Below are 24319 nucleotides of genomic sequence, written 5' to 3'. Positions count from 1 at the left end.
CCCACAAAAGGAAGCTGAGTCCGAAATCCAGACATTAACAATACACTCATGGTGTCACTGACAAGGTAGCGAAGTTCCTTTTAGGAACTTCTAGACTACACATCACATAGCAAAGCGACTGATAAGGACCGGAGATTCCCCTGCCTTCAGCTCTCCTCGTCCTCGACGCTCGTACCTCAGCCTGAATTACGACTGTCACTATGGCTTCCCAAATCTTGTATCGCGCCGCGGCATTCGCGGCGGTGGCCATTACGACCGGTTTTGCAGCGCCTTCAGGCTCACCTCCAACAGTCCATGCCGCAGCAGGCATTTTCGTCGGCAACACATCAATAACAGGTCTTGATCAATTCCTTGGGATTCCATATGCGATGCCTCCCCTCGGACCCTTACGATTCACGAATCCTCAGCCATTTCCAGTAAAGGCTCTGGGAAATCCATTCTTGGCAACTGAATATTCACCTGGGTGTTTACAAGATCCGTTATATGCCTTGTACAACGGACTCAGTGAAGACTGCCTGACTTTGAACGTCATTCGCCCCCAAGGCTTGCCTTCTACGGCATCACTTCCTGTACTGTTCTGGATTCATGGCGGTGGCAATGAGAACGGCCAGTCCATCTTTTACAACGGCACTGCCTTGGTCCAGTATTCTGTCCAGATTGGTCAACCCATCATCTACGTTGCATGTAACTATCGTCTTGGAGGATTTGGCTTCCTGAATAGCCCCGCGTTCCAGGCCGAGGGCATTTCCAATCTCGGGCTGAAAGACCAATATCTCGCCCTGCAGTGGGCTCACGAGAATATTGCGAGCTTCGGAGGAAACCCTAATAAGGTTGTCATCTTCGGGGAGTCCGCAGGGGCGTGGGATGCACAAGCCCAAATGCACCGCGCTTACACACTTAACGAGACCAACAGGCTTTTCCAAGGCATGATTACGGAGTCAGGCGCTTTTGGTGGGCTTGGAGCTCCCCTTGTAGAGAAACCAGCAGCTGGGCTTGCAGCATACAATGTTCTCCTGAACCAAACGAATTGTCTCAACGCTTCAGATACCGTCGCCTGTCTTCGAACAGTGGACGTGTCCATTCTGTCTCCCCTGTTGGTCGAGGGCGCATTTGGCTTTCTGTACACGCTCGACAACGATTGGTTCAAGAAGAATCTCACAGAAATCCTGGTCGACTACGAATTCGCACAGATACCCTTCATCCATGGCTGTAACCTGGACGAGGGCTCGGTGTTTATGGCTGATCCATTCAATCCCCCAAACAGCTCCGCTCTTGTCGAGTATATTACTCCTTTACTCAGCAACCAGACCTCCCTAGCCCAGGGTATCATTCAAGTGTACGAGAACCTGTCCGATGTGTCTCTCGGAAAAGGATACAATGCCGATCCCACGGCAGGCCATCCTTTCTGGACCGCCGTCGGTGTCTATGGTGACGTGAATTTCCACCTCGGCCGGCGTGCGTTCCTTAAGCTTGGGAGCACCAAGGTCCCCGCATGGGGCTACTACTTCCGCCAACAACCGCCGTTGACGCAACTGAACCTAAGCTACGAATATCCCGGCATGAGCACCGCATACGATCGGCGAGTCGCAGTCGAGCATGGCGCCGAGTTAGCCTACGTATTTGGCGAGGCCTCCCACCTCCAGGGTGCAACCGCAGGGGATGTCAATGTCTCAACCACCGTGATGAGCGCCTGGATCTCGTTCGCATACAAGCTTGATCCCAATGCAGATGGTGTACCGCAATGGCCGCGCTACAACCAGTCGAAAGAAGGTATCACGTTGGTCTTGGCCAACCAGGGCAACGAAACTATTTCCGCTCAGCCCGACATATTAAGACAGCCAGTTTACAATGCATGGAACACCGCAATGAAAAAGATTGGTCAAGCCGCTTTATTCTGATACAAGCCCCGTCGCCACTAACTCGCTTGCTTCGCTGGGAAGCGACCGATGTACCCGTGCGCGAGATTTCCTTTTCGGGTCCACCTCACAGAGTCCGGTATATGCTCTAAAACGTTGACACTCACGAACTCTACCTACCTCGAAGGAGCTTGCAAATGTGAAATCGATATAAATTCCTTAAGGACTCCCCTCTCCCGAGCCCCTACGCGCTCCGAAGTGCAACACGTTGTTTGATAGAGCACTGTTGGGGCTCTTCACACATCCAAGGGTCCTGCGGTAGTTAATGCCAAAAGTTCCGAAGCGTTCGCTGTATAGGATGAGTGGCTTGAAACGATGAGGAGAAGCACATAAATAGCAGAACGAATGGCTAAAAAACGGATATGCTTGACTCCACATAATCGAATACTTCTGTCTCCCTTCTATCCCAGTCGGACGACGGACGTCAATCTCTCGCCAACAAGGCTGTGTATTCCAGGGTCGAGGGCAACCCTTCTGCCACCCTCGAGCACATGGTCAGGATGCTGCTTCCCGGGGAGGAAGCCTCCAGGCACCGTGGTCGTCTATTTGCCTCGACAGACACAATCATGGTGAGGGTGCTGGCGACAAGGCTCTGCGCACCAGCGGAGAGCAAGGACCGAGGTACCTTTGACCGGTTCAAACCCCGCAGAAACCTTTCTCCACACAAAATAAAACCGATACGTGACTCTTGGAACACTACTAGGTACCTAGGTACGTCTGTTTAGTTTCTATTCACCCCTGTCGCTGTGCAATTGTGTCGAATCAATAGAACATTCATTTCACTCCTCCAATAGAAACCATATCAATAATGGCCACCGAAACCTCAAACACAACGGAGCAAGAGCGAGCTGCGTACCTCCTGGACGCACAGACCAAAGCGGTCAAGCTATTTGAGGAGATCGAGAAATCTGTAGTCCGGCCCGGCATCAGTGAAAAAGAACTCAGCGATGAGATCCATGATCTCGGTGCGAAGCGCTACGATGTAAAAAGCCATTGGCATAAGCGCGTTATCAGAAGCGGACCAAATACCTTGTTTCCTTATGCCGAAAACCCTCCTGATCGCGTCCTTCAACCCGACGACATCCTTTTCGTGGATCTAGGCCCAGTGTTCGAAGCCTGGGAAGCCGATTTTGGTCGTACGTTTGTGCTAGGAGATGATCCGATCAAGGAGAAGCTGCGCGACACACTAGAGCCGCTGTGGAAGCAGGTCAAGTCGCGTTTCGACAGCAACCCGAACATCACAGGCGAGGAACTGTATCAAATCGCCTGCGATCTCGCCCAGGAGGCCGGTTATGAGTTCGGCGGGTCCCATTCAGGGCACCTTGTTGGCCAATTCCCACACGAGCGCATCCCGGGAGATAAAGTCGAATACTACATCACCACGGGCAGTCAGAAGCCGATGAGGCGCACGGGCAAGGATGGTCAGCTATTGCATTGGATCCTAGAAATCCATCTTGTGGATCGTGCCCGCCAGATTGGTGGATTTTATGAGCAGCTCTTGACGGTTGATTGAGATATCCAGATACCTTGCTCCACGGACAATCCGCGGGAAAGGGAGCGGATGGCTGTGTACTTTAGAAGGGGCATACTTTCTGTCGAGAACCGGGACAAATCATGGTCCCCTTGCCAGGAGGTACAACCGATCTGGGTATATTTACAACCCCATCCTGTTTCGGAAAATTGAGCCTCTATGCAACAGCAGTAACTAAATCGATCCAAATCCCAGTTCTACAACCAATCCTGAGCACTCTTGGACACTTTGCGATCCCGGATGCTTGGATGCTCTCTCATCCATGACTTGCTCCCTCGGCCAGTGACCGCTGTGTTCCGCTGGTTGCACTTGGGCCTTCTCCCGCAAACTCGCCTGCTGTGGTACCCCTTGTGCCTCCACCTTCATCCGAGGAATCGAGTCCTTTTAGAGGGTCGGAGGTTTTTGTTGTTTCGCGTGATGATTTCTCGGCATGGGAATCCTGCTCACGAGATATGGTGTTAGCGGGTTCATCCTCCCGCGGCGGACCATTATTGAAGGGGCTCGTATTCCAGTCCCAGGCTGATCCATCTGTTACATCATCCTGAGATTCATCATTCAAGGAGCAGACGCAAGCCTCAACTACGAGACCTCTCTCTCCCCCGTCCCTGGTAGACTATTTTTGCGGATCCCCCAAATCGCGACACAAGAAATCAGAGGCCCGTTGAAGGGCCATAAAGGCTGGAGGGAAACTTACGTGACTCGGCGGTCCCGAATGTCCACCATCGCTGCTCGACCCGCCTAGGTACCGGTCGTGGACATTGCCAGTACTTGATTCTGTCGAGCTTTTACCAGGCGGATTCTCTTTAGAGCCGGCCCCTTGCTGACCAGACAGTGTCGACATCGTTGCTCACGGATTAAGAAACTAGTCCGGCTGAGGTTGAATTGTTGAAAAGCCAAATATCGATGAAGGAGTATAAATAGCTATGTAAAACCGCGAACGTTGGTATTGGGATCGGTTATGAAATAACATCATAGTCCAACAGTGACGGGCTACGTCAGACTTTGTCTCATCGTCTCAGCCGGTCAATCACAGCCCACAAGGCTTCGTGGATCGACAAGAATCTCGGACTTCAATTCCGAATCTAAGTGAATGGGAAAATCTGTGTTGGATTTAGAACGGGATCTGCTGGCTTCACTGGGGCAATATTGATAAAATCCCTTTCTGTGCTTTTGCAGTAAATGAAAGTTGAAATGAATGCTACGGTGATTCCGGCCTGGGTGTGGAGGTTCGAAACCTAGATAGCAGTTTGAAGAACTGGCACTTCCTTTTACGGAATTGTCCCTCATTAATGAGGCTGCGAGCATAAGCATGTCTGTAGCTTCACCACGCAACTCCCGGCTGATTAGGGAGTTGAAAGATGGTATGGCAGGGCACCAGTTGAAAAGCGTGGGACAAGGAACCGCAAGGCTGTAAGGCTGTAAGGCTGAAACAGAGAGTGGTTTGTGTTGTTTATGTAAGCGGGGGGGGGGCGGGAAACACCAGAAAGTCCGGGGTTTGTTGGGGCTCCGGCCTCGGGTCGCTTCACCTAGATCCCTACGAGGAGCTGCTCCTCAGTGACTGTTCGGGTTTCGGAGCTGCCAGCCAGATTTGACCAATATCCTGCATGTTACTGATGCCTGCTACGTGCCATTGTCTCTGATCTTGGGCTCTTCATCAATGACTGAGCTCGTCCGTCCCGAGGGCGAGCCCGTCTCGCGAGATGACACCACCGACCGCAGCATCCTCACGCGCATGCAGCGTTTCCGCACCAACCCTTTCACCTTCGCGCATGAAATATCGCTTTTCGTCAGGGGCGTCGGATGGCGAGCCTATGACAATCCGATCGGACAGCCAGTGTTCTACCCGGGCTACACAGCCAATGTCAAAGCCAAGGTGATGGCATCTCCTCTTTTGCGGCAAAAGATCGTCGAGTTGACAGAGGAACGCTTGAAAGTTGAAGAGAAGGAATATCTTCTGGACACCACAAGCCCAACATATCTGCCCGAGAGGGAGAAGCGAAGGCATGAAATCACGTCGCAATTGGTTGAGATTACGGCCGACATGTTGGATAAAATGGTCTGCAAAATGGAAAGCAAGATGTACATTCGGGCAGCTTTCTATGGCACCACGCAGTTGCTCACCAGGGCCTATAGCGCGATCCATGTCTCTGAAGCTGAGGTTAGAAGACTACGGGAAGTTGCAACGTTGGCGGCCAAAAAGAAACAATCCATAATATTTCTACCGCGGCATACGAGCCATGTTGACTATGTCACCCTTCACCTTGTGTGCTACCGCCTTGGCCTGACACTCCCTGTTGTTGTGGCTGGCGACAACCTCAATTTCCCACTCGTTGGCAACTTCCTACAAAATACTGGGGCGATGTGGATTAGGCGAAGTTTCGGGAATGACCAGCTTTACACGACCCTCGTACAGTCCTATCTGGATACTCTGCTCCAGCAGGGACTCAACCTGGAATGTTTCATTGAAGGTGGTCGAAGTCGCACGGGAAAGTTATTGGGACCTAAGTTTGGCTTCCTCAGATTTCTTCTCGACTCGGTGCTCTCGGGCCGGACGGAAGACGCATATGTTTGCCCGGTGTCCTTGCAATACGACAAAGTGATTGAGGTCGACTCATATGTCAATGAACTCCTGGGAACTCCGAAGCAGAAGGAGAATCTTGCCGACTTCATCTCGGCGTCCTCCGTCCTGTCACTGAACCTTGGTCGAATCGACTGCAGATTCCATGAACCCTGGAGCTTGAAAGAGTTCATCAAGGAACAGCAAGCACGTCAAACCCCAACCACTCTCGGCGAAACTGCCTCTTCAAGTTCAAATAACAGAGTTCGGTTGCTGCGAACCCTTGGATATCGAGTCCTCTCCGATATTAATGCAGCTTCAGTCATTATGCCGACGGCACTCGTTGGGACTGTGCTCTTGACAATACGTGGCCGTGGGGTGGGTAAATCTGAGCTGGTTCGTCGAGTTGACTGGCTTTGCCGACGTATAAGGGCAAATGGGGGCAAAGTGGCGGATTTTAGAGGAATGCCCACCTCATATGTCGTCGAGCGGGCTCTAGATGTCCTTGGGCCGAAGCTCGTTGGCACTGTCGACGGTCTTGCAGAAGAGACTTATTACGCCGTTGATCGTTTCCAACTGTCGTTCTACAGGAACATGACTATCCATCTATTCATCTCGGAAGCGCTGATAGCGACCGCAATGTATACCAAGGTCAAACAGGGTGGAGGAAGCGCAAATCAGCGGATGGCCGAAGCTGAGTTGGTCGACAAAGTTACCTTCCTCTCCCAGCTGTTCAGGGGCGAATTCATCTTCTCAGCTGGTCAAGGCTTGCGACACAACCTCGAACAGGCCATGCAAGGGTTAGTGCGGGATGATGTCCTCAAAGTTACGGAAGACCCGGAAAGAATGGTCGGTCTATCTGATGCTGAGCGAAAGTCAGGCAGAGAGAATTACGACTTATACTGTTTCCTCATCTGGCCATTTGTGGATGCTGCCTGGCTCGGAGCTGTCTCCTTACTGGCATTGGTACCTCCGGCCTCCCCTGCTGGTTGGATCGATATGCAGAAGGCTCAGAACATGGCTCAGCTTGCTGGTCGCACTCTGTACCACCAAGGGGACCTGTCTTACTTTGAAGCAGTCAACAAAGAAGCCCTCAAAAACGCCTACAGTCGGTTCCAAGAAGAAGGAATCATAGATGTCGCAAAGGGTACGGATTCGAAGCCTAAAACCACAGTGCGACTTGCTCCTGAATGGACGCCCGAAAGAGACCCGAGTACGGGCGAACTGAGTCCATCTGGCCGCCTCTGGGATTTTATCGAGAAGATCGCACAATACCGTCGGGAAGGAAAGAATAGGCGCGACGGCGCAGCTGTCTCCAAGCGTGTGCTTTCGCTGGCCGCGAGGCTTAATGAACAGATATTTGCAGACGAGGCGACGCCCATACCGAGCGCCGATCAGACTACCGTCAAGGAACGCAGGAGGCCTTCCAAACTATGAGTTATTGCTCGCCGAGTTGCTGCGGCGTCAGGCTTCTTGTCATTCATCTTAGCAGCAAATGCGGAGTACACAAAGCAATGTTGCGCGACGGCGGACTCACATGCTCCATGTGTGTCAACCAGCATCACATGCCTGGCTGACAAAAAAATTGGAACGCCTTGCTGCTTGCCTTGGTAACGAAGGAGCACTTCCCCCCCGTGAACCTGGATATCCATCGACTGTCACCCGCTTACAGGACACTGGACTTGACAAGCTTTCAGGGTCGGGATCTCTGTTCGGCTTGGCCACGAAGGAGGCCTACTGAACGGTTTTTTAACGAACATGATTAGCCGGCCTGACAACACAGAGTACACCATGTGCGACACGTCCTTGGTCCAACTGCAATCGTCCACGGCGAAGTACACTTATACCAGCTGGGAGCCACCTCGTGAGTGCAATGGGTGCGATTCCTGCCATGCCTTACCTTCACGAAGGGCCCATCGTAGGTTTTCCAGATATCTCGAGACGACACACCAGGAAACATTGGCCGCAGGCCGTGGAGGTCAGACCAGTGCATTTGAAGGGTGCCGAACTAGATCACAATGAGAAATCTGTTTCCATCCACCATTACTACGATGGATTTATTCCAGCCCAGAACCAGACCACCGCTTCAGAAGGCGACGAGGAGTGTCCCAGGCTGTGATAGGCGATGTTAGACTCTGGGCTCGACTTCGATTGACGAGGAAAAGGGCATCCTTTTTTGAAAGCGCGGTCGTCTTGGTGTTCGCATTGTCAGTGCTTAGGATTCTCGCAATACAGTGCTGCGGAGAGAGTGATTATGTATAACGCCGCTCATATATACAGAATTCTCGGGTCGAGTGTCCGGCTCATGGTTTAAAGGACTTGCAATGAGAGATAACCTATTGATGGGCTGTTGTTCCTCCGAAATTGGCCATACAAGACCAAATGCCTAAGGATCGAACTCTGAGGTCTGCTTGCCGTCAAACGAAGTCGGGATTCGGAGAAGCAACGAAGCCCCGAGGAGCTTTCACCATATGCTGCAAATGATCTCGAGTGGGACATTAATGCCGACACCCCGCGTCTATACGAGCCTTGGCCCCAGAAGCGAATCCTTAACCCGAGCACCCACGGAGGGTTCAAAGCCAGGCAAGCAGGATAGAAGTGCACCATTAATCAGCACTTTTTACCTAACACAACAAAGCCGGGCAAGCTTGGGAAAGCCACCAAGCCTTGAGCATTGAAGGCCAAGCCAGAATCCCGGGCTAAGCTCTCGAAATATAGACGAGCAGAATTACAAACTCCTTCTCCCTCTCAGCTTCAGCACCCAGTGCCATGTTACGGCTATGTTTATAATAGCCATGACTTAGTCATTATGTTTTGAAAGAGCTCGCCGTCTGATTTCAGATCTGGAACCCCTGATTCTGAACCATTCTCATAAGTCCGCCATTTTCAGTCCTCGAGAGTGCCTATAACTTCAGCGAATGTCTGTTAGGGTGGCATTTTGACGAGCCGCAGAGCAGGACTTTCGTGATGGATCATGAACATCAAAAGTGCATCCACCCCCTCGAACTTGGAGATGTGTCAACTCCCTCATATCTTTCATACGTATACTATTGGAACATCCTCGAAGAAGTCGACCAATATCGGAGTTCTTACTTGCGCCTCAAACCGTCTTGCTGTTTTTGCTGGGGCTGAACTAGAAAACTTATTGAGAGATGGCGGCAAAGCCTCTCATAACGCCAGAGAGCTTCATTACCATCACTGGACCGGCAGATATGGTTAGTGATGAAACGCGCTTTGCTGTTGCTTCTCATACGGCGAAGGCGAGACGGAGAAAACGTAAGGTGGTCCATTTTGAGCCCGGAACAACCATCCATAAGTTTCTGGCTTGGAAAGCAACCAAAAAGTCAGCTTCGCGGCGCAAGCTATCGCAAGAACCCGGCAGTGCTGGCCTGGCTTCTCTCGCCGTCGTTCCGTCCCAGAGCCCACAAGAGCAACCACTTGGTATCCTCAGCCAGTCGAGGAGAGATCCCTTTGCGCGCTATGCTGTCTCTGATATTCCTGGCCCGGTCAACGAAGTGGTTGATCATGGTACGTTTCGATGCTATTTTCAATTCTCCGAATCATGCTGTGAGGAAGCTGACGTCGCTCTCAAAGCCATCCGGCTCTTCTGGCCAGGTCTGACTCCGATTCCTACGCGAAATCTGAACAATCCGGTCGTCGACACCTATCTGGAGGCAATTCGAAGCTCCCCTCTTGCATTTTATGCATATATAGTCGGCACGGCTGAGAATTACGAGCTTCTGAGTGGGAGCAACTTCAAAACGAAGGCATTCACAAAATTATGTCTGGCCTACCGTGTGGAGATGATCAAACTCGTCAATCAGGAAATTCAAGAGATGACTGGTCCCCCGTCTGACGAGTTACTGGGAGCCATTATCGTACTCGCTGGCAATTCCGCAGCATTCATCAGCCGCGCGAAAGGATCATTTTTCAAAGTACCGCAGCCATCACGGTTCGACTCCCCCCTCAGAACCGCACAATTTATCCATGTATATAGCGCCAACCCTTTTCCAAGCGCACATTCGGAAGCGTTGGTTCGACTGGTGGTTATGAAAGGTGGATGCTCTGAGATCAAGTCGCCTGGGGTAGCCAGCACAGCCGCTTTGTCAGTTGAACATGCCTTCAAAAACCCGACCTCATGGAGCGTTTGGAAGAATGCTAATTTTCAGACAGATGCGACTTGGTCACTGCTTCACAAACCAACTCTAAGCTCTACATCATTCCTATGAGTCCACCCACATTGGCGGCCGTACAGCACTTGTCCGACTTGATGACAACGGCAGAGATCAAATGGGATGTTCGGACTACGACCTGGAGTCGCCTGCCACTGAGCTCACCCTGGAGACATGAGCTCCTCCAAGCAGTCCAGGCAATGTTGGTCGTCAATACCGTGGTTGACTGTTATCTGAGGAGGAACGGACCGGCGATGGTCTTCGCCGATATCGTCAACGCCCGCAATGACGCCCAATATCTTCTGCTGAGCCTCTTACCATCAAGCGAAGCTGATGATGAGATGCGCTCAACTTCACAGAAGTTCTCAGAGCACATTTACGAGATCAGTCGCATCGCCCTACGAATATACAGCAATCTCGTGCTTTTTCCAATGAATCCCAGCGGTGGCACGAGTACGATTCTAGCAGGAGCACTCCGAAAAGCAATCATTGAGAGCGAGAGCGCAAATCCATGGCAACTGTTTCCCGACACATGTAAGCGCATGATGCTCTGGGCACTTGTGCTCGGGGGCATTCAAGTCGACGACAGCGTCATCGATGCCCGAGAAGAGCGGTCGTGGTTTGTCGAGCAGCTTGCAGAGGTCATGTCGTTCATTGATATCTTGACGTGGCGACAGGTCGAAGACTGTCTGACGTCGTTCATGTGGTTGGATATAGTCCTCACCCCTGCCGCCGTGGAGCTCTGGGCAGATGCGAGGAGGACGCGAGATCAGGATCGAGAAACCCCGGAGATGGAAGGCCTGGCTTTGCAGCTGCGAGAGGGTCTGTGAGTCTGTGTGACGTACCCCTGCCAAAAGGGCCTAAGTTTATAAGAGTTTGAGGCTTATAGTTCCTCTCTCTTAGCCAGGTCGGAATCATAGCTCCTGTTGCTGGATAGAGATTGGGACCCCGAGGCGCGTCTACTGTCCAGAAATCACCCTAGTGGCCCTAAACTCCCAAGGCTATGTGGTCTTCAAACAGGCCCAAGAGTAGCGCATACTTCCGATAGGCTTAGCTCAAGGTAGACTGTGGCATATTGTTCATTGTCCCATGGCAGACGATTGACCTCGAGGATGAGTCAGCCACCTACTCCTTCCCTCCTTCGACCGGCACCTGCTTTCTCTCACCATCTGGCATCATTGTTGTTCGTTGACTGACACACATCTCTTTACCTGCTGCATGACCTTGGCCACGGCTCTGCCTGGTCATATTTCGGGTTGTCTCTCGATCGTGTATTCATCGTCTGCCGTACAACAAGATGGACAGTCGAAGTAAGGACGACCCTGCAGTCTACACACCTACAGTCGCGCTCACAATCTTCTCGTGGGCATCGATTGGGATTGCCGTCCTCGCCTCGCTATGGATCACATGTGATATTGTGCTTCGAGGGCGGTGGAGACACATGATGGCCATTATGTGAGTTTATGTCATATACTCGGGTGCTGGATCGACCCCTCTCTCCTTTCCACGCTTGAGGATGTTCCTCTTCTCATGCCTCCTTTTTTGCCAAGGATTCCGGTCTACATCATCAACGCTCTCTATCTGTGGCCCATTACTGTCTGGATATACGTCCAGTATGGCAGACAGGGAATGTCGGCGCCGCCCAACAACGAGGCCGGGACGATAGAAGAGAATCCGCTGTTACACGCGCCGTCTCAGCCGGATCACATTGAAGAGAGCACCGACGGTACGGATGAGATTTTGACAGCGGATAACCATCACAGAGCTGGCAGTGGTGTGGTGGCCGCTGCCTATCCTGACGGCGATGCCGAGCATGGCGGAGATACTCATCATCATCACCATCATGATCATGATCACCACCACAAGCACCAGCCACACTCCCATATGCATGCAGACCTCCCAATGTTTGCGACGGTCACCATTGCGACTTGCCATTGTGGTGCCGGCTGTGTCCTCGGCGACCTTGTGGGCGAATGGCTCATCTACGCATTTGACGTGACGATCGGTGGGAAGATGCTTTATGCTGCTTTTCTCGTGGGTAAGTTAAAGCGATACTATTCCCCAAACCTCTCTATCTAGTTATTGCGAGTTCGATGAGGGCGCACACACCTCCATCGCCGATTGCAGGAAACTAATAGCTGATGCTCACTCTTTCCCCCCACGTCTTGGGTCAAGACTTTGGACTGGCTCTCGCTTTTGGGATCGTCTTCCAATACTTCTCCATCGCGCCCATGGTGGGCGACTATGGGTGGCGCACCATCGTCCGCGCTGCAAAGGCCGATTTCTTGTCGCTGACCTTTTTCGAAATCGGCCTTTTTGGCTGGATGGCCATCTTCGACCTGGTGATCTTCGAGCAGAGGCTCGAGATGAATACGGCGGCTTACTGGTTCATGATGCAGGTCAGTCTACATATCAACCCGTGCCATCGACTTATTGTGGAAGACAGGGTCCAGATGTTAATGATATCTCTAGGTGGGAATGTTTCTCGGGCATTGGACTGGGTTTCCTATCAACTGGTGGTTGATCAAGGAAGGAATCAAAGAGCCTTGTGCTTGATTGATGGAGGTTGGGGGCCGACTTGCTGACTAATCCGTGGGATGGCTGGCTTCGGTTGTTGGATCAATCGCAGTCAGCGAACGGCGGGGTAAACACATGGTTGATCGCAGCCTGCGCTTTGACGCAGTATTATCAAAGCCTTGTTTTGTCACTTGCTGGGATTAGTTATTGGGGACGCCCATACAATCGATTTGTAACCCGCGAGCACATCATTGTGGGGCTGGACGATCCTAAGAGACGAGCCGACAAGCCATCAGCTTCTTAAATGAAACTCGAATGACATCTTTGACTGACGATCTGCTCTTCTCGGTCGCCGACCCAAGGCTCAATTGAACTGTGTTGTACCGGCTGCCTTCCATCGTCTGTTCCTTCCAGACTTGTATGACAGCAACTGCGCAACAAACTGCTCATAATAGACTTCACGTCGAGCTTCACAGGTTGACTTCGTCTACAATGGCATCCCAAAAAGCATGGGCAGTGGTTGCCGGTGTTGGCCCTGGCACGTAAGTCTCGACTCTGGTGAAAGCATTGGAAACATCGACCAGAGCACTAAACGCTGGGACAGAGGTGCTTCGGTCGCCCGTCGATTCGCACAGAACTATGCCGTCGCGCTCCTCGCTCGGAAACCGGCAAACTTTGAACCCATCGTCAACGAGATCAATTCCGCTGGTGGCAAGGCAATTGGCATCAGTACCGATACCTCGGACAGCAAAAGTGTCAAGGCTGCCTTTGAGCAGCTGCAGAAAGAGATGGGAGGCGCATCGCTCGCAGCCGCAATCTACAATGTGGGAGGGAGGTTCGTAAGGAAGCCGTTCCTGGAACTGACCGACGATGAATTTGAGAGTGGATGGGAAGCCAACGGGTATGTTGAGACACAACTGCAAATAATGCAGAGAATCCCCGTCAAGAACGAAGAATCTGCTGACACGAAACTTGTCATCTGATCAGGCGAGGAGCGTTCCACTTCTCGCAGGCCGTCCTCCCCCTGCTTCTCAAGAACACATCCGCAGAGTACCCGCCTACCCTTATCTTTACTTCTGCAACGGCAGCCATGAAAGGCTCCGCTCTGTGCGCGTCCTTCGCAACTGGGAAATTTGCCATGAGGGCCCTAGCACAATCACTGGCAAGAGAGTTTGGGCCCAAAGGAGTGCATGTGGTTCACGCCATTATTGATGGTGTGATTGATATCGAGCGGACCAAAGAATGGAAGTTCGACCACCCCGAAGCTAAGATCAAGCCAGAAGCCATCGCCGACTCGTATTGGTACCTGCATACCCAGCCTAGGACTTGTTTTACCAACGAAATCGACATAAGGCCTGCGGTGGAAAAATGGTGAGAAAACAGTATGTGCACAACTCGGGCCGGGTTACGTTTCGAGATGTGGTCTCCGGTGGATATGGAGCCTGCTGGATCCTCTTTGGGGCCCCTTGATTTTCTACGCTGGGTGGACGGAAATGCGCCCGCTCTCCGCATCCACGCCACTGTGCTTTGTTGTGGATGAAAAGCTCCAGGACAGATTACACCGACTACTGCGCACTCGCTCTCTTCGTTCTCCGCAGAAGGGTCGGTTCCGGGAGAGAGGACGAAAACGCTTCAAGTCCACCGGAGGGTAGCAACCAGGCCTCCTGCAATGACTGAGGTGGCGCTGGCAAATTATTTATATCTGCCTTAGGCTTCCACGACGGATAACTTGATTGGCCCTGTGCATTGTGTAGCCTGGATATGTATTTCGAAGAGGGTGCGTCGCATTTTTCTACCCGTTCCGCCGCAGGCTTATTCACATCGTCCTGCGGACAGTACGGCAGCTTTGGCAGCGTCTCCGAACAGGCTAAACCTTTCGGGGGGTGTGCAGGAATGGTTTGATCATTCAGCCACTGACTGCCACCAACCAGTACGAATACTGGCCAACTCCCGCAGAATAATGCAGAGCGCCCTCGGAATATCGGCCATCATCCAAGCCTACAGCCAAAGGACGGATTCGACCGGGGAGGTACCGTAGGTCTGTCGCCCAAAAAAAAGCACGAGGGGACGTCGCGACGACTGCTTCTCGGGGCAATTCAGAACGACGAAGGATACCGATATGCTGTGGGAGTGGAGTCGAGCGGCACGTCCGACTCAAATCATACGCAATGAACTACATCCTCTTCTCCACATGGAGACCCCAGCGATCCACAGGGAGTCAGTGACTTGCCTATTGTTACAGTCGGCTGTCCGCTCTATCTCCGCATCCGCCGATTCCAGAGCTCTTTCTAATGATCCTGATCCCATATCGTTGGCGGAGGCCGATGACGCACGCCAATCAATCTCTTCACCGAGGCTTGTTTGTGCCAACCTCCAACACAGTCCAAGTTGTTGCCCTGTGCACTACGAATCATCGACGACGTAACCGACCGATTGCCACCAATGACCCAACCACGCGAGTTGCGGCCTTCCTAAGTCTGCCTACCTCATCGCATCCCTGGTCTCTCAGCCTTTTTACCCTTCGTTCCTCCCCCTCCCTATTCAAAGAAGTCCTGCCCCATCAGGGAAAGCAGGTCGCTGATCTAGAAAGGTGGCGTGCTTGCGAAGCTTGTGTCTGGTCAAGCAATGCCCCCTTGCGTGGCGACAAAACTCTCGTGACAAGTCGGATCGATCAGCTTGCATTGCTTCATCATGACGCCGGAGAACCCTGTCCCAACCGCACGCGTTACTGATACCACAACTACCGGGCCCCCTCGTTGCGGGCCTCATCATTGAATGACCCCTACCTCCTTCTAATCCACTTGTGGATTCAATTTTCGCCCGAGCGGTTGTTGAGTACGAGAATGCGCACCAACGGTAGGTCCGGAAGGCGAGCTGGTTATGAATCAAAATAGTGGGAACGAGGAACGTGGCATCGACCGAGGTCCTGGGAGCAGGTCGTGGTCTACATCTATGGCCACTCACCCCAGATTTTGGGATTTTTTGCGTGATTACTCTTCCATCCCCTTTCCCCAGATCATCCTTCCCCCAGACTGTGCACGAGGTAGCGACCCCGGATTTTTGAATATTAATCACAGACGATCCGCAAGCAAAAAGAAGCGAAGAAATGGCGAGCAACCACCCGCCTTCGTTGACGCGACAGCATACGCATGACATCGAACTTGGTATCTCAGAGGTCCTCCAGCGTCATGCCACTCGCCATGTGGTTGCACCCAAGCCCGTGTCCCAGCGAAAGCTCAATTTTGAGCACAAGCGACCGCGTATTATGCGGGAAATGATGGCAGAAGCGTGAGTAGCTACGGCCCAGTTTTCGATCTTTGCACCAGATCTTTGGACCTGCAGATCTACCCTGTTCCAGACAAGATTTTCGATGCTAACTGCGATATCAGTACTGGTGTTTTCTTCTACGTGTTCCCTGGTATTGCCTCCGTGGCCTCGTTCACCCTTGCTACAACCAATGGCGTTGGGGCAGCTGTTGGCATCCCAGTCTTTGGATCTATCTTCCAGATTGGTTGTGCCTTTGCCATGGGTATCGCGTTTGCGATCATTACCTGTGCACCCACCAGCGGTGGTCACTTCAACCCGGCCATCACAATTTGTTTTGCTATCTGGCAAGGTAAGTCGAAAACAACTCTTTCTCCTTCGTCGTGACCTAGTGCGAATTTTTTGGAAGAGACCGTCGTTGGCTAACAGTTTTTGTTTCAACCGTTAGGCTTCCCATGGAAGAAAGTCCCCCACTACATTTTCTCTCAGATCTTTGGCGCCTTCATGGCCGCCTTGTTCCTCATGGCGTGCTACTGGCCGGAGATCCAAGCAGCAAAAGCCATCGATCTCAAGGAGCATGGTACCGCGGTCTATAACGGCGGAGTGGCCAGCATATTCTGCACGTTCCCCAACCCGGACCAGCACAACCAGGGCTATCTCTTCTTCCAGGAGTTCTTCGTAGACAGCTACATTGGCATTCTCATCTGGGCGTGCCTCGACCCGGCCAACCCCTTCGTCAGCCCCAGCACAGCGCCTTTCACCATCGGTCTGGTCTACGCCACCATGGTCTGGGGTTTCGCCGGAAATAGTATCTCGACCAACTTGGCCAGGGACCTGGGCACGCGTATCGTCGCAGCCATCTTCTTCGGCGGTGAAGCCTTCAGCTTCGACAACGGGTACTCGTGGATTTCCATCCTGGTCAACGTCCCCGCCACCATCTTCGCCACGGGATACTACGAGTTCCTGATGCGGGACAGCCTCCAGAAGATCCAGAAGGGTCATGCCGAGCACGAAGAGGGTGAGGAAGGTCTCTCTAGGTATCTGTCCAAGGTTACCGGCATGGATGTGCCCCCGCCGACCGAGCGTGGTACGATGAATGCTGCCAACGGCTATTCTGCCGATGGCGTTTTGGAGAAGCAATTCTGAAGAATGGAAGGAGCTGCTTTCGCCTGGCGGCACAAAACATGCACTAGGGCAGGGATTGGGAGTGTGTCTACGGCGACGTGTGCTCTAAGGAGACCAAGTGTGTATGGTTTCTGAAGAACTCTGGACGTGTTGCTCATGCCGTTTATGCAGAACTAGTACACAGTAAGCAATTCTACCTTAAATCCTTCGTACCTGAATGTGCCCTGCGAGTCGTGTGGGTGGCTCCACAATACTCGGTATAGCCAAGATCTACCTTCAGCCAATAAGCGCGGTTTTTTTTTTGGTGGTGGTCTTGAATCCTCAGCCCCCCTGCCATGATAAAATCTGTTGTCTCGACGACGTCTGGAGAAAATGTGTTTTGTGCCTGCGTTCTTGAGGTTGGTACCGCCCCCATCTCCTCAATCAATGAAATAAAGCTTAGATATTGGAAGCGCGTCTTGCCACTGCGGGACCCTTTGGGGAGGGGAGTGGTTCGCAAATGTTTGCCATCTACATATGACTGCAGGCGCTCTAGAGGGAGCATGAGTTTGCCGGAAATACTATATCAGCGCTGGCAGCTTTGATACGGCCGCTGGTAAGGGAAAGCAAGGGACAACCAGGACGCGGGCGGGGCCGAAATCTCGAGGATCCTCCCCCCCTCCAAAAAGAGAATGAAAAAAAAAGAAGAAAAATGCAACAACAAAGAGATTCGCATGTATCCCATGGGTGTCCCTTAAGATAGGGAGAGCTGGGGTTTTGGGGGGGTGAATATATGTCCCTCGCCATCAAATCCTGCAACTCATTGGAAAATCGTGTTTCCTTGGAGACAGTCTGCCGGCGAGCTCTTCTTCATCCAACCTTTGTGAGATGTGGATGAGAAGGAGAAAAATCTTTCAATGTGCGCCAGCCGTATACCTTGGGTAACCACGGGAATTCGGTAGACAAGGAGATAATACTGGCATTAATTTCGTAAAGGGTTGTAGAGAAATTTTTCTCGTAAAGTTCGAGTAAGTTAGGGGCCTGGACAAAGGTGGAAGGGAAGGGTGCAGAAGAGGCAGGAAGAGAACCATAAGCACGCCGAAAATATCTTCCTTGTGGAATGATCTTGTTTTGTGTCTTTTTTTGCCCTCGTCCCATTCAAGCAAGCAAGCCACGAATCAGACGTCCGGTCTTCGGGTATGTATGATATGACGCCTTTTGTCTCTATCAACTCATTGTCGTTGATAATGATCCTCATGGGAAACCGTCGAGGGAAAAAGTGTTGCGAGTCTGATTGAATGTTTTGGTTTTTCCAGCTCACCCTGTATGATGTGTGTGCATTGGGACAAAAACATCCACGGATCGGCGACTTTCCCCCATAACATATGCGCGCGCACCGCTTTCGCCAAATCTTTTGCCCCCTCTCTACTCCTTCGACTTGACGGCTTCTCTTCCCTTACCGATCCTCTCCAAGATCTTTTCCCGGTCCTTGTCGAGCTTGAGTTTCGTCACGACAACCTTGCTGGGATGTACGCCGATCGGGACGGATTGGCCGTTGGACTTCTCTCGCGAGACGCGTTCGATGTGGATGAGATATTTCAATCGGTAGACCGAGGTGACTTTTCCCTCGCGGCCCTTGTTGGAGCCTCGCACGATGGTGACTTCGTCGTCCTTGCGGATGGGGATGCTGCGGACCTGGTTTTGTTTTCGGTAAGACCATGATGTTTTGGAAACATGGAAGGTTTTCGTACATTGTGCTTTTCTCTTAATTCCTTGCTCAACGGGGCGCTCATGATTGTTCGTCGCACGCTGGACGGGGCGCCAAAGTGAAGTTTGCGAGACTTGCGCCTCGACGAGGCAAGTCCTGTAGAAGACTCGTCAGTGATTCGGTTTCCTCATGCTGTGAATATTCCTTTGGAATGGAGGGAAATCATACCATGGTTCATCTTCGTCATGGCTGGGCGATTGGTGGTCGTGGGAATAGAGAATGTCGAACAGCGGACGAGGATCTGAGGTCGTCAATATGCCACCGCGAATTTTGGGAATTTTGCGGTGGTGCGAGGATCCGCAGGTGCCAAGAAATCCATTCCGGTGGATCATTCGGCACAGCTGCCGCAGCTTTGGGGGCTGCAAGTCACGGTTTCCAGGTTCGTGATCCACCGAGCCGCCTGCGCGTCAGGAGTGCCCGCACTCGCACCTAACAAGAGTCTACACGAATGGCGATGGGGCGCACTCTGTTTTATCGCCTGGGATCTCAGTTACTGTACTAGAGAAGTCGAAGTCGCACGACGGGACAGAGCGCGCGCTCACTCCGCGACCACAACTTTCCCAACAGCTACCTCGTACAAAGTCGAACTCCTCATTCGCGATCAACGGTGGGCCATGCCGACACGGGTAGGAGATGTGTTCGAGCGAAGAGTCAAGAGCGTTGTAAAGGTGGGCGAGCTAGGTTGCTTCGGAACTCAGGTAATGAAGAGCTTGTGATGTCTTATCCGCCGCTCACAGCCTACGGAGGAACCTACGATGCGCAACAAGGAAACATGAACAATTCCTACAGCACTGAAAGACGTGCGAGCGCAAACAATCGATATGCCACACAAGCGTCCTATCCGGGGGATGTTCCGCAACAACAGTACAACACCTCCGGCTACGATTGGGCTGGTCATCAACAGCAGAACTATCCGAACAGCGCAAGCCAACGAACAACCTATAACGGAGACGCCTGGGATAACGGAAGGTCACAAGTCGCCTCCCGCGACGACCGGATACAGCAGGGCCAGTATTCAGCGCAGGCTGCGGCGGTTGATGAAGGCAGCGGGCACAATTATTACAATGCCGCGTCCTCAAACATGGCAGGGCAGAACAACTCGGGTCTGAATAATCTGGCATATGCATCGGGTTTGGACGACGCAGCTTTACAGCGGCACGGGCATCGCCAGCAACACTCAACCGCGGCGTCTAATTTGGCTTCATCTTCAACTACCCTAAATCGCATACAATCCCCCGTCACAACGCACAGTTCATCTCGTTATGACAGTCGGCCTCCAAACTACGGCTATCAAAATGATCTCTCATCTCAAAATCAACAGAACTCGTTATTAGGAGCAGCAACGTCTTTAGCTGGGAATGTCGGCGCCCGCTTTCAGCACGCAACAGCTGCGCTGACGGGGCGCTCATCGGCTTCGCCGGCGATGGAGAAATCCGCCTCGATGCAACAATCGGCTTCACAGCGATCGGCCTCACCCTACTATCAGTCGCAGAACCCTACGACGCAAGGCCAGGGTTATCGGTCCTCTACCACGCCCCAGACGAATTATAGGGTGGCTAATTCGACAGCGTCGACTGCTCAAGAGAAAACGCGACCGGTTGCTAACACTGGTTCGCACAGAAAGGGCCCGAGTCTGGAGCTATCGCAACGAAATGCGCAACAGCAACCTCAGTTAGTAAACAGTATTTCTAATCTCGTCACACCAGTGGAGGCGCCGGCTCAAGGTCAATATTCGGCGACGCTTGAGCCGCAGTCAATGCCTGGTTACATTGATCCCACCCAGGTGTTCAATCCCTTTCATAAAGAGCATGAAATGAGACGCATGCAAGCAGCTGCTCAGGCCGAAGCCGAAGCAAGGCGAAAAAAGGCAGAGGAAGCTGCCGCGAAAAAGAAAGCGGAAGAAGAGGCGTCGGCCACGGCGAAGAATCGAGAGCAAGTGACGATTCCTACAGCTACAGTTGCTCCCACATCCAGTCAAAGCAATAAAAGGACGAAACAGACGAAACAGACCAAAAAAGCTGCTCAGTCTGCGCAGAAGCGTCCTGACAATGAATCTCATCCAGACAAGCAGTCCGACCCTGTGGACAGCGAAGCGGACATGGCGGCTGGACTTAAGGCCATGATGGAAAAGATGCAAGAGTTTCGAAGCAAAGATCCAACCCTTTTCCAAAAGCTCTGGGACGACATGCGAAAGACTTCATCTGTTCCGTCGATACCAGCCCCGTCACAATCCCCTCAGATGAGAACTCAGCAGGCTCTTCCACCCACACAAAGTCGGCCTCAACCATCAACGATGCCAGCTCCTCTCCAGGCTACTCCGCAGCCATCTACAACGACATCCGCCACAAAACCAGCCAGAGTAAAGCCAGATGCTCTCTCGGTCGCGCCGGTAGGAACGAGGCTCAATGGGTACAAGGTTGTCGTTGAGAACAATCCGGAAGGGTTACCTGACTTAGGCCGCTTCCCTGCTGAACGGCGCATCAGAGAGAAATACAATCGCAAGCCTCCGGCAGAGACAGATACTGCCGGACCGACCATCGCAAATCCCAATTTGGCTGGAATAGGTGCGAGCTCCAAACAAGGAAGCGCCCCAACTCCAGCTGAACGACAAACTCCAACTCCAGCAATGCCGTCAGTTGAACAAGTAACTGCCCTCACTCAAGGTCTCCCTCCCAAAGTAAATAACGAGACGATATGGCCCGAAGACAAACGCAATGCTCTCACAGAAGTAGCTGTCAAATTTCTCAAGGCCAACCCTGAAAATGCGGATATTGAGATCAGCCCTCAAGAGATTCATCAGATTCTTGAGCAGAATCCGAGTTACATCGATTTATGTCTGACACTCGAGAAAAAGGGCCTTAAATTCCACAGAGGTCAATTCGCCAGGCAACTCCTGAGCGATGTACCTCAGCTGAGAGGGCCATCGAAGACCCCAGCTCCTGTACCGTCACCTTCGCAGCCACCGATACAGGTACCAGCCCCCGGAGCTTCTGTCGCTACAGGGCAGCCGGCCACTACACCTTCAGGGCTATTGACGACGAATTCCTCTGCTCCTACCCCAACCCCGGCTCCTGCGGTACGCCTCAGCAATGGGGTTCAGGCTGCAAGGATTCCTGTCTTTCCCGGTCGCCCCTCTGCTCCTCGATATTCTCAACTACAACGGCCAAAGCCGACTAGACCCCATCAACAAGCTCGTCCCGAACCCGCTCCTGGTTCGAAGGAGGCAATGGCGCGGAAACGCGACTTCTCGGAGTTAGTCGACCTGACTCTCTTAAGCGATAATGAGGACTACGTGATGTCAAAGAAACAGCGAGTTGACAGCCCTTCTCCTGGACCAACAGATCCGCTCCAGGACTATCAGGATCAGAATCAGGATGGGCCATTACCTGCATATGCACCTCCGCCTACGGTTCCATATAGTGGTCCGGGATATCCAGCGCCACTCCGGTTTGATCCCAGCTTCCCTCAGTACCCGCAAGGATACGTTCCACTTCCTCACTATCCAGCACCTCAAATCCATCGGTCCCCAGTTGCGCCGCCACCGTCACATCCGCCGCAGTCACAACGGTCGATACTTGCTAAACCTATCAATAAGCAGGAAGCCTTTCGCAAGACCTACTACAACGCAAAGACCGTAGCGAGGGATATTCTGATTGCTGCTGGTAGGCATCCGACTGAGCGCCCGCTCAATGCACATCTGGCAGGTCTTCTTGGGAAATATGTGGAAATCGATTCTGATCTGAGCACGTTTAACTGGGATGCGATAGATCCTAGGGGACCCCCAGTACCCCAGGTTCCTTACGCCGATGTCCCGACCGAGCCGCCTCGATATCGGCTGGGGGAAGTAAGGCGGCGTAAACCGGATCCGGAAAAGCGCGAGATGCCCGCACCTGCGCCCGCACCTGCGCCCGCACCTGCGCCTGCGCCAGTGACCGCGACTGCGACAAACAAACACGTCTCCCCTGAAGCAAAAGTCAATTGGAAGTCACGAGCTGAGCAGGCCTGGTCGAACTCCTCACCAGCGCAAGCGAGTACAAATTCGCAGAGTGCTCCTGCTCCTCCACGATCTCACGAGGTCCCGAAGCACACCCCGAAGCCAGTAATTCCTCAGAAGCGAAGGCAGAGCTTCATTTCCTCAACCAGCTCTCCGATCTCAGAGCGAAGGCGGTCGGCTCGATCTGCATCTATTCAAGTACCTTCCACTGTGGAATCAAAGACCATGAGCACCGGCTCATTTTTCCCCAGTGGGAAGAGACGAGGGCGGCCTCCTGGAGCCAAAAACCTGCACCATGCCTTTGAAGCAACGAAGAATCCCGCAGTGCAGGAAGTGTCTTCGATTGAAGTCACTATACCTTCACCTGCTTCGCCAAGCCTTCCTGTTTTTAGATGCCGTTGGCGGGGTTGTAAGGCACATCTTCACAATCTCGAGACTCTGCGACATCATATCTCAAAAGTCCACCGCCCGGCACCAGAGCAAGTTAAAGACGAAGGCGGCTATATCTGCTGGTGGAAGAGGTGCAAATACCTCGTAGTAGATGATGTGGAAGGCTCTGTCCGCCCCTCCGAAATATTTGAAAACCCGAAAGACTGGCTCAGACACATTGAGGAGCATGTGAATGAAGTCGCGTCTAAGATAGGGGATGGCCCAACAACCAAGATCATCGGTAAGCAAAATAGCGCAGCATCAAAACCCTTTGATGTCTCAAGGTTTTCCTTTCACCCTCCCACACAACCTTCAACTTCGTTCGCTAGAACTCTTTCTTACACAGATCCTCAGACCCTCCTCCGTAACAAAGCCCGCTACCTGTCAGACGAACAGGGCAGAATCACCACACCTGACGTCTCGGTAAAGTCAGTACAAGACGACTTGGAACCCGACACGATGACGCTACTGCAGGCCGAACACAACGATGCAGAGAAACAAGCTCAAAGAAGTTTCATGAAGACACACCGCAAGGAAAAGAGCAGTCCGAGGGCTGTGGCTGAAGAGACCTTGAAAGCCATGGCAGCAAGAAAGGCGAAGATCGGTCCAGGAATTGACCGTGGCGGGTGTATCCTGGTAAACGAGGCGAGAAGGGCGACCTTGATCCAAAACCCAGGGATTCAGAGGGTCGTCGATGGGCATTACTAGCCTGGGACTTGGTCACTGTTAAGGTGGGCCTCAGCAAACGGAATGTCACTTTGACGAGATATGCGGAGGGAAGTGGACATTAGCGGACTAGCCTCAGCACTCGCCTCGTCTATCTCTTAAGTCATGGGTGACTAGAGAATGAGCTTTGCATGAGCTGTGAGGTGCCCAGTCGAGGCGGGGACACCAAGCTTTGCTCCAGCGTCGACCCTCGAGAAATGAATGAACTAGCTTGTCACGAAAATTGACGCTCATGATAGATTTGCGGCAACGTGCCAAAGAGCATAGGGGCCATACAACATTGATGTGGCTATCTAAACTGCACACTATTGCTCAGACATTGGTCTCCAGTGTGGTGATAC

The 24319-nt window shown here is 52.4% G+C and overlaps 10 protein-coding genes across 10 annotated transcripts; 8 read left to right on the top strand and 2 right to left on the bottom strand.

Annotated features, from left to right (window-relative positions):
* Positions 1-200: 200 nt before the first annotated feature.
* Z520_02638 (uncharacterized protein) lies at positions 201-1898 on the top strand (the record flags this gene model as incomplete). The annotated part of the gene is made up of 1 exon (XM_016773151.1): positions 201-1898. The coding sequence occupies one exon, from the start codon at positions 201-203 to the stop codon at positions 1896-1898; it is 1698 nt and encodes a 565-aa protein (XP_016635208.1).
* An 826-nt stretch (positions 1899-2724) lies between these two features.
* Positions 2725-3429, top strand: Z520_02637 (uncharacterized protein; the record flags this gene model as incomplete). The annotated part of the gene is made up of 1 exon (XM_016773150.1): positions 2725-3429. One exon carries the CDS (start codon positions 2725-2727, stop codon positions 3427-3429), a length of 705 nt encoding a protein of 234 aa, XP_016635207.1.
* Positions 3430-3703: 274 nt separating this feature from the next.
* On the bottom strand, positions 3704-4288 carry Z520_02636 (uncharacterized protein; the record flags this gene model as incomplete). The annotated part of the gene is made up of 2 exons (XM_016773149.1): positions 3704-3988; positions 4142-4288. 2 exons carry the CDS (start codon positions 4286-4288, stop codon positions 3704-3706), a joined length of 432 nt encoding a protein of 143 aa, XP_016635206.1.
* An 816-nt stretch (positions 4289-5104) lies between these two features.
* Z520_02635 (uncharacterized protein) lies at positions 5105-7441 on the top strand (the record flags this gene model as incomplete). The annotated part of the gene is made up of 1 exon (XM_016773148.1): positions 5105-7441. The coding sequence occupies one exon, from the start codon at positions 5105-5107 to the stop codon at positions 7439-7441; it is 2337 nt and encodes a 778-aa protein (XP_016635205.1).
* A 1715-nt stretch (positions 7442-9156) lies between these two features.
* Z520_02634 (uncharacterized protein) lies at positions 9157-11006 on the top strand (the record flags this gene model as incomplete). Its single annotated transcript, XM_016773147.1, has 3 exons — positions 9157-9532; positions 9599-10109; positions 10178-11006. The coding sequence occupies 3 exons, from the start codon at positions 9157-9159 to the stop codon at positions 11004-11006; spliced, it is 1716 nt and encodes a 571-aa protein (XP_016635204.1).
* Positions 11007-11473: 467 nt separating this feature from the next.
* Z520_02633 (uncharacterized protein) lies at positions 11474-12732 on the top strand (the record flags this gene model as incomplete). Its single annotated transcript, XM_016773146.1, has 4 exons — positions 11474-11631; positions 11727-12214; positions 12352-12575; positions 12649-12732. 4 exons carry the CDS (start codon positions 11474-11476, stop codon positions 12730-12732), a joined length of 954 nt encoding a protein of 317 aa, XP_016635203.1.
* Positions 12733-13185: 453 nt separating this feature from the next.
* On the top strand, positions 13186-14068 carry Z520_02632 (uncharacterized protein; the record flags this gene model as incomplete). Its single annotated transcript, XM_016773145.1, has 3 exons — positions 13186-13235; positions 13298-13594; positions 13681-14068. 3 exons carry the CDS (start codon positions 13186-13188, stop codon positions 14066-14068), a joined length of 735 nt encoding a protein of 244 aa, XP_016635202.1.
* A 1731-nt stretch (positions 14069-15799) lies between these two features.
* On the top strand, positions 15800-17103 carry Z520_02631 (uncharacterized protein; the record flags this gene model as incomplete). Its single annotated transcript, XM_016773144.1, has 3 exons — positions 15800-15981; positions 16083-16309; positions 16406-17103. The coding sequence occupies 3 exons, from the start codon at positions 15800-15802 to the stop codon at positions 17101-17103; spliced, it is 1107 nt and encodes a 368-aa protein (XP_016635201.1).
* A 1383-nt stretch (positions 17104-18486) lies between these two features.
* On the bottom strand, positions 18487-19016 carry Z520_02630 (uncharacterized protein; the record flags this gene model as incomplete). Its single annotated transcript, XM_016773143.1, has 3 exons — positions 18487-18756; positions 18813-18925; positions 18998-19016. 3 exons carry the CDS (start codon positions 19014-19016, stop codon positions 18487-18489), a joined length of 402 nt encoding a protein of 133 aa, XP_016635200.1.
* A 528-nt stretch (positions 19017-19544) lies between these two features.
* Z520_02629 (uncharacterized protein) lies at positions 19545-23960 on the top strand (the record flags this gene model as incomplete). Its single annotated transcript, XM_016773142.1, has 2 exons — positions 19545-23493; positions 23599-23960. 2 exons carry the CDS (start codon positions 19545-19547, stop codon positions 23958-23960), a joined length of 4311 nt encoding a protein of 1436 aa, XP_016635199.1.
* Between the last annotated feature and the right edge of the window lie 359 nt (positions 23961-24319).

The sequence above is a fragment of the Fonsecaea multimorphosa genome (genome assembly GCF_000836435.1).
Source record: "Fonsecaea multimorphosa CBS 102226 unplaced genomic scaffold supercont1.4, whole genome shotgun sequence".
NCBI lineage: Eukaryota > Fungi > Ascomycota > Eurotiomycetes > Chaetothyriales > Herpotrichiellaceae > Fonsecaea > Fonsecaea multimorphosa.
Note: the sequence above shows the minus strand (reverse complement) of the source record. Positions and strands in the feature narration are given on the sequence as shown.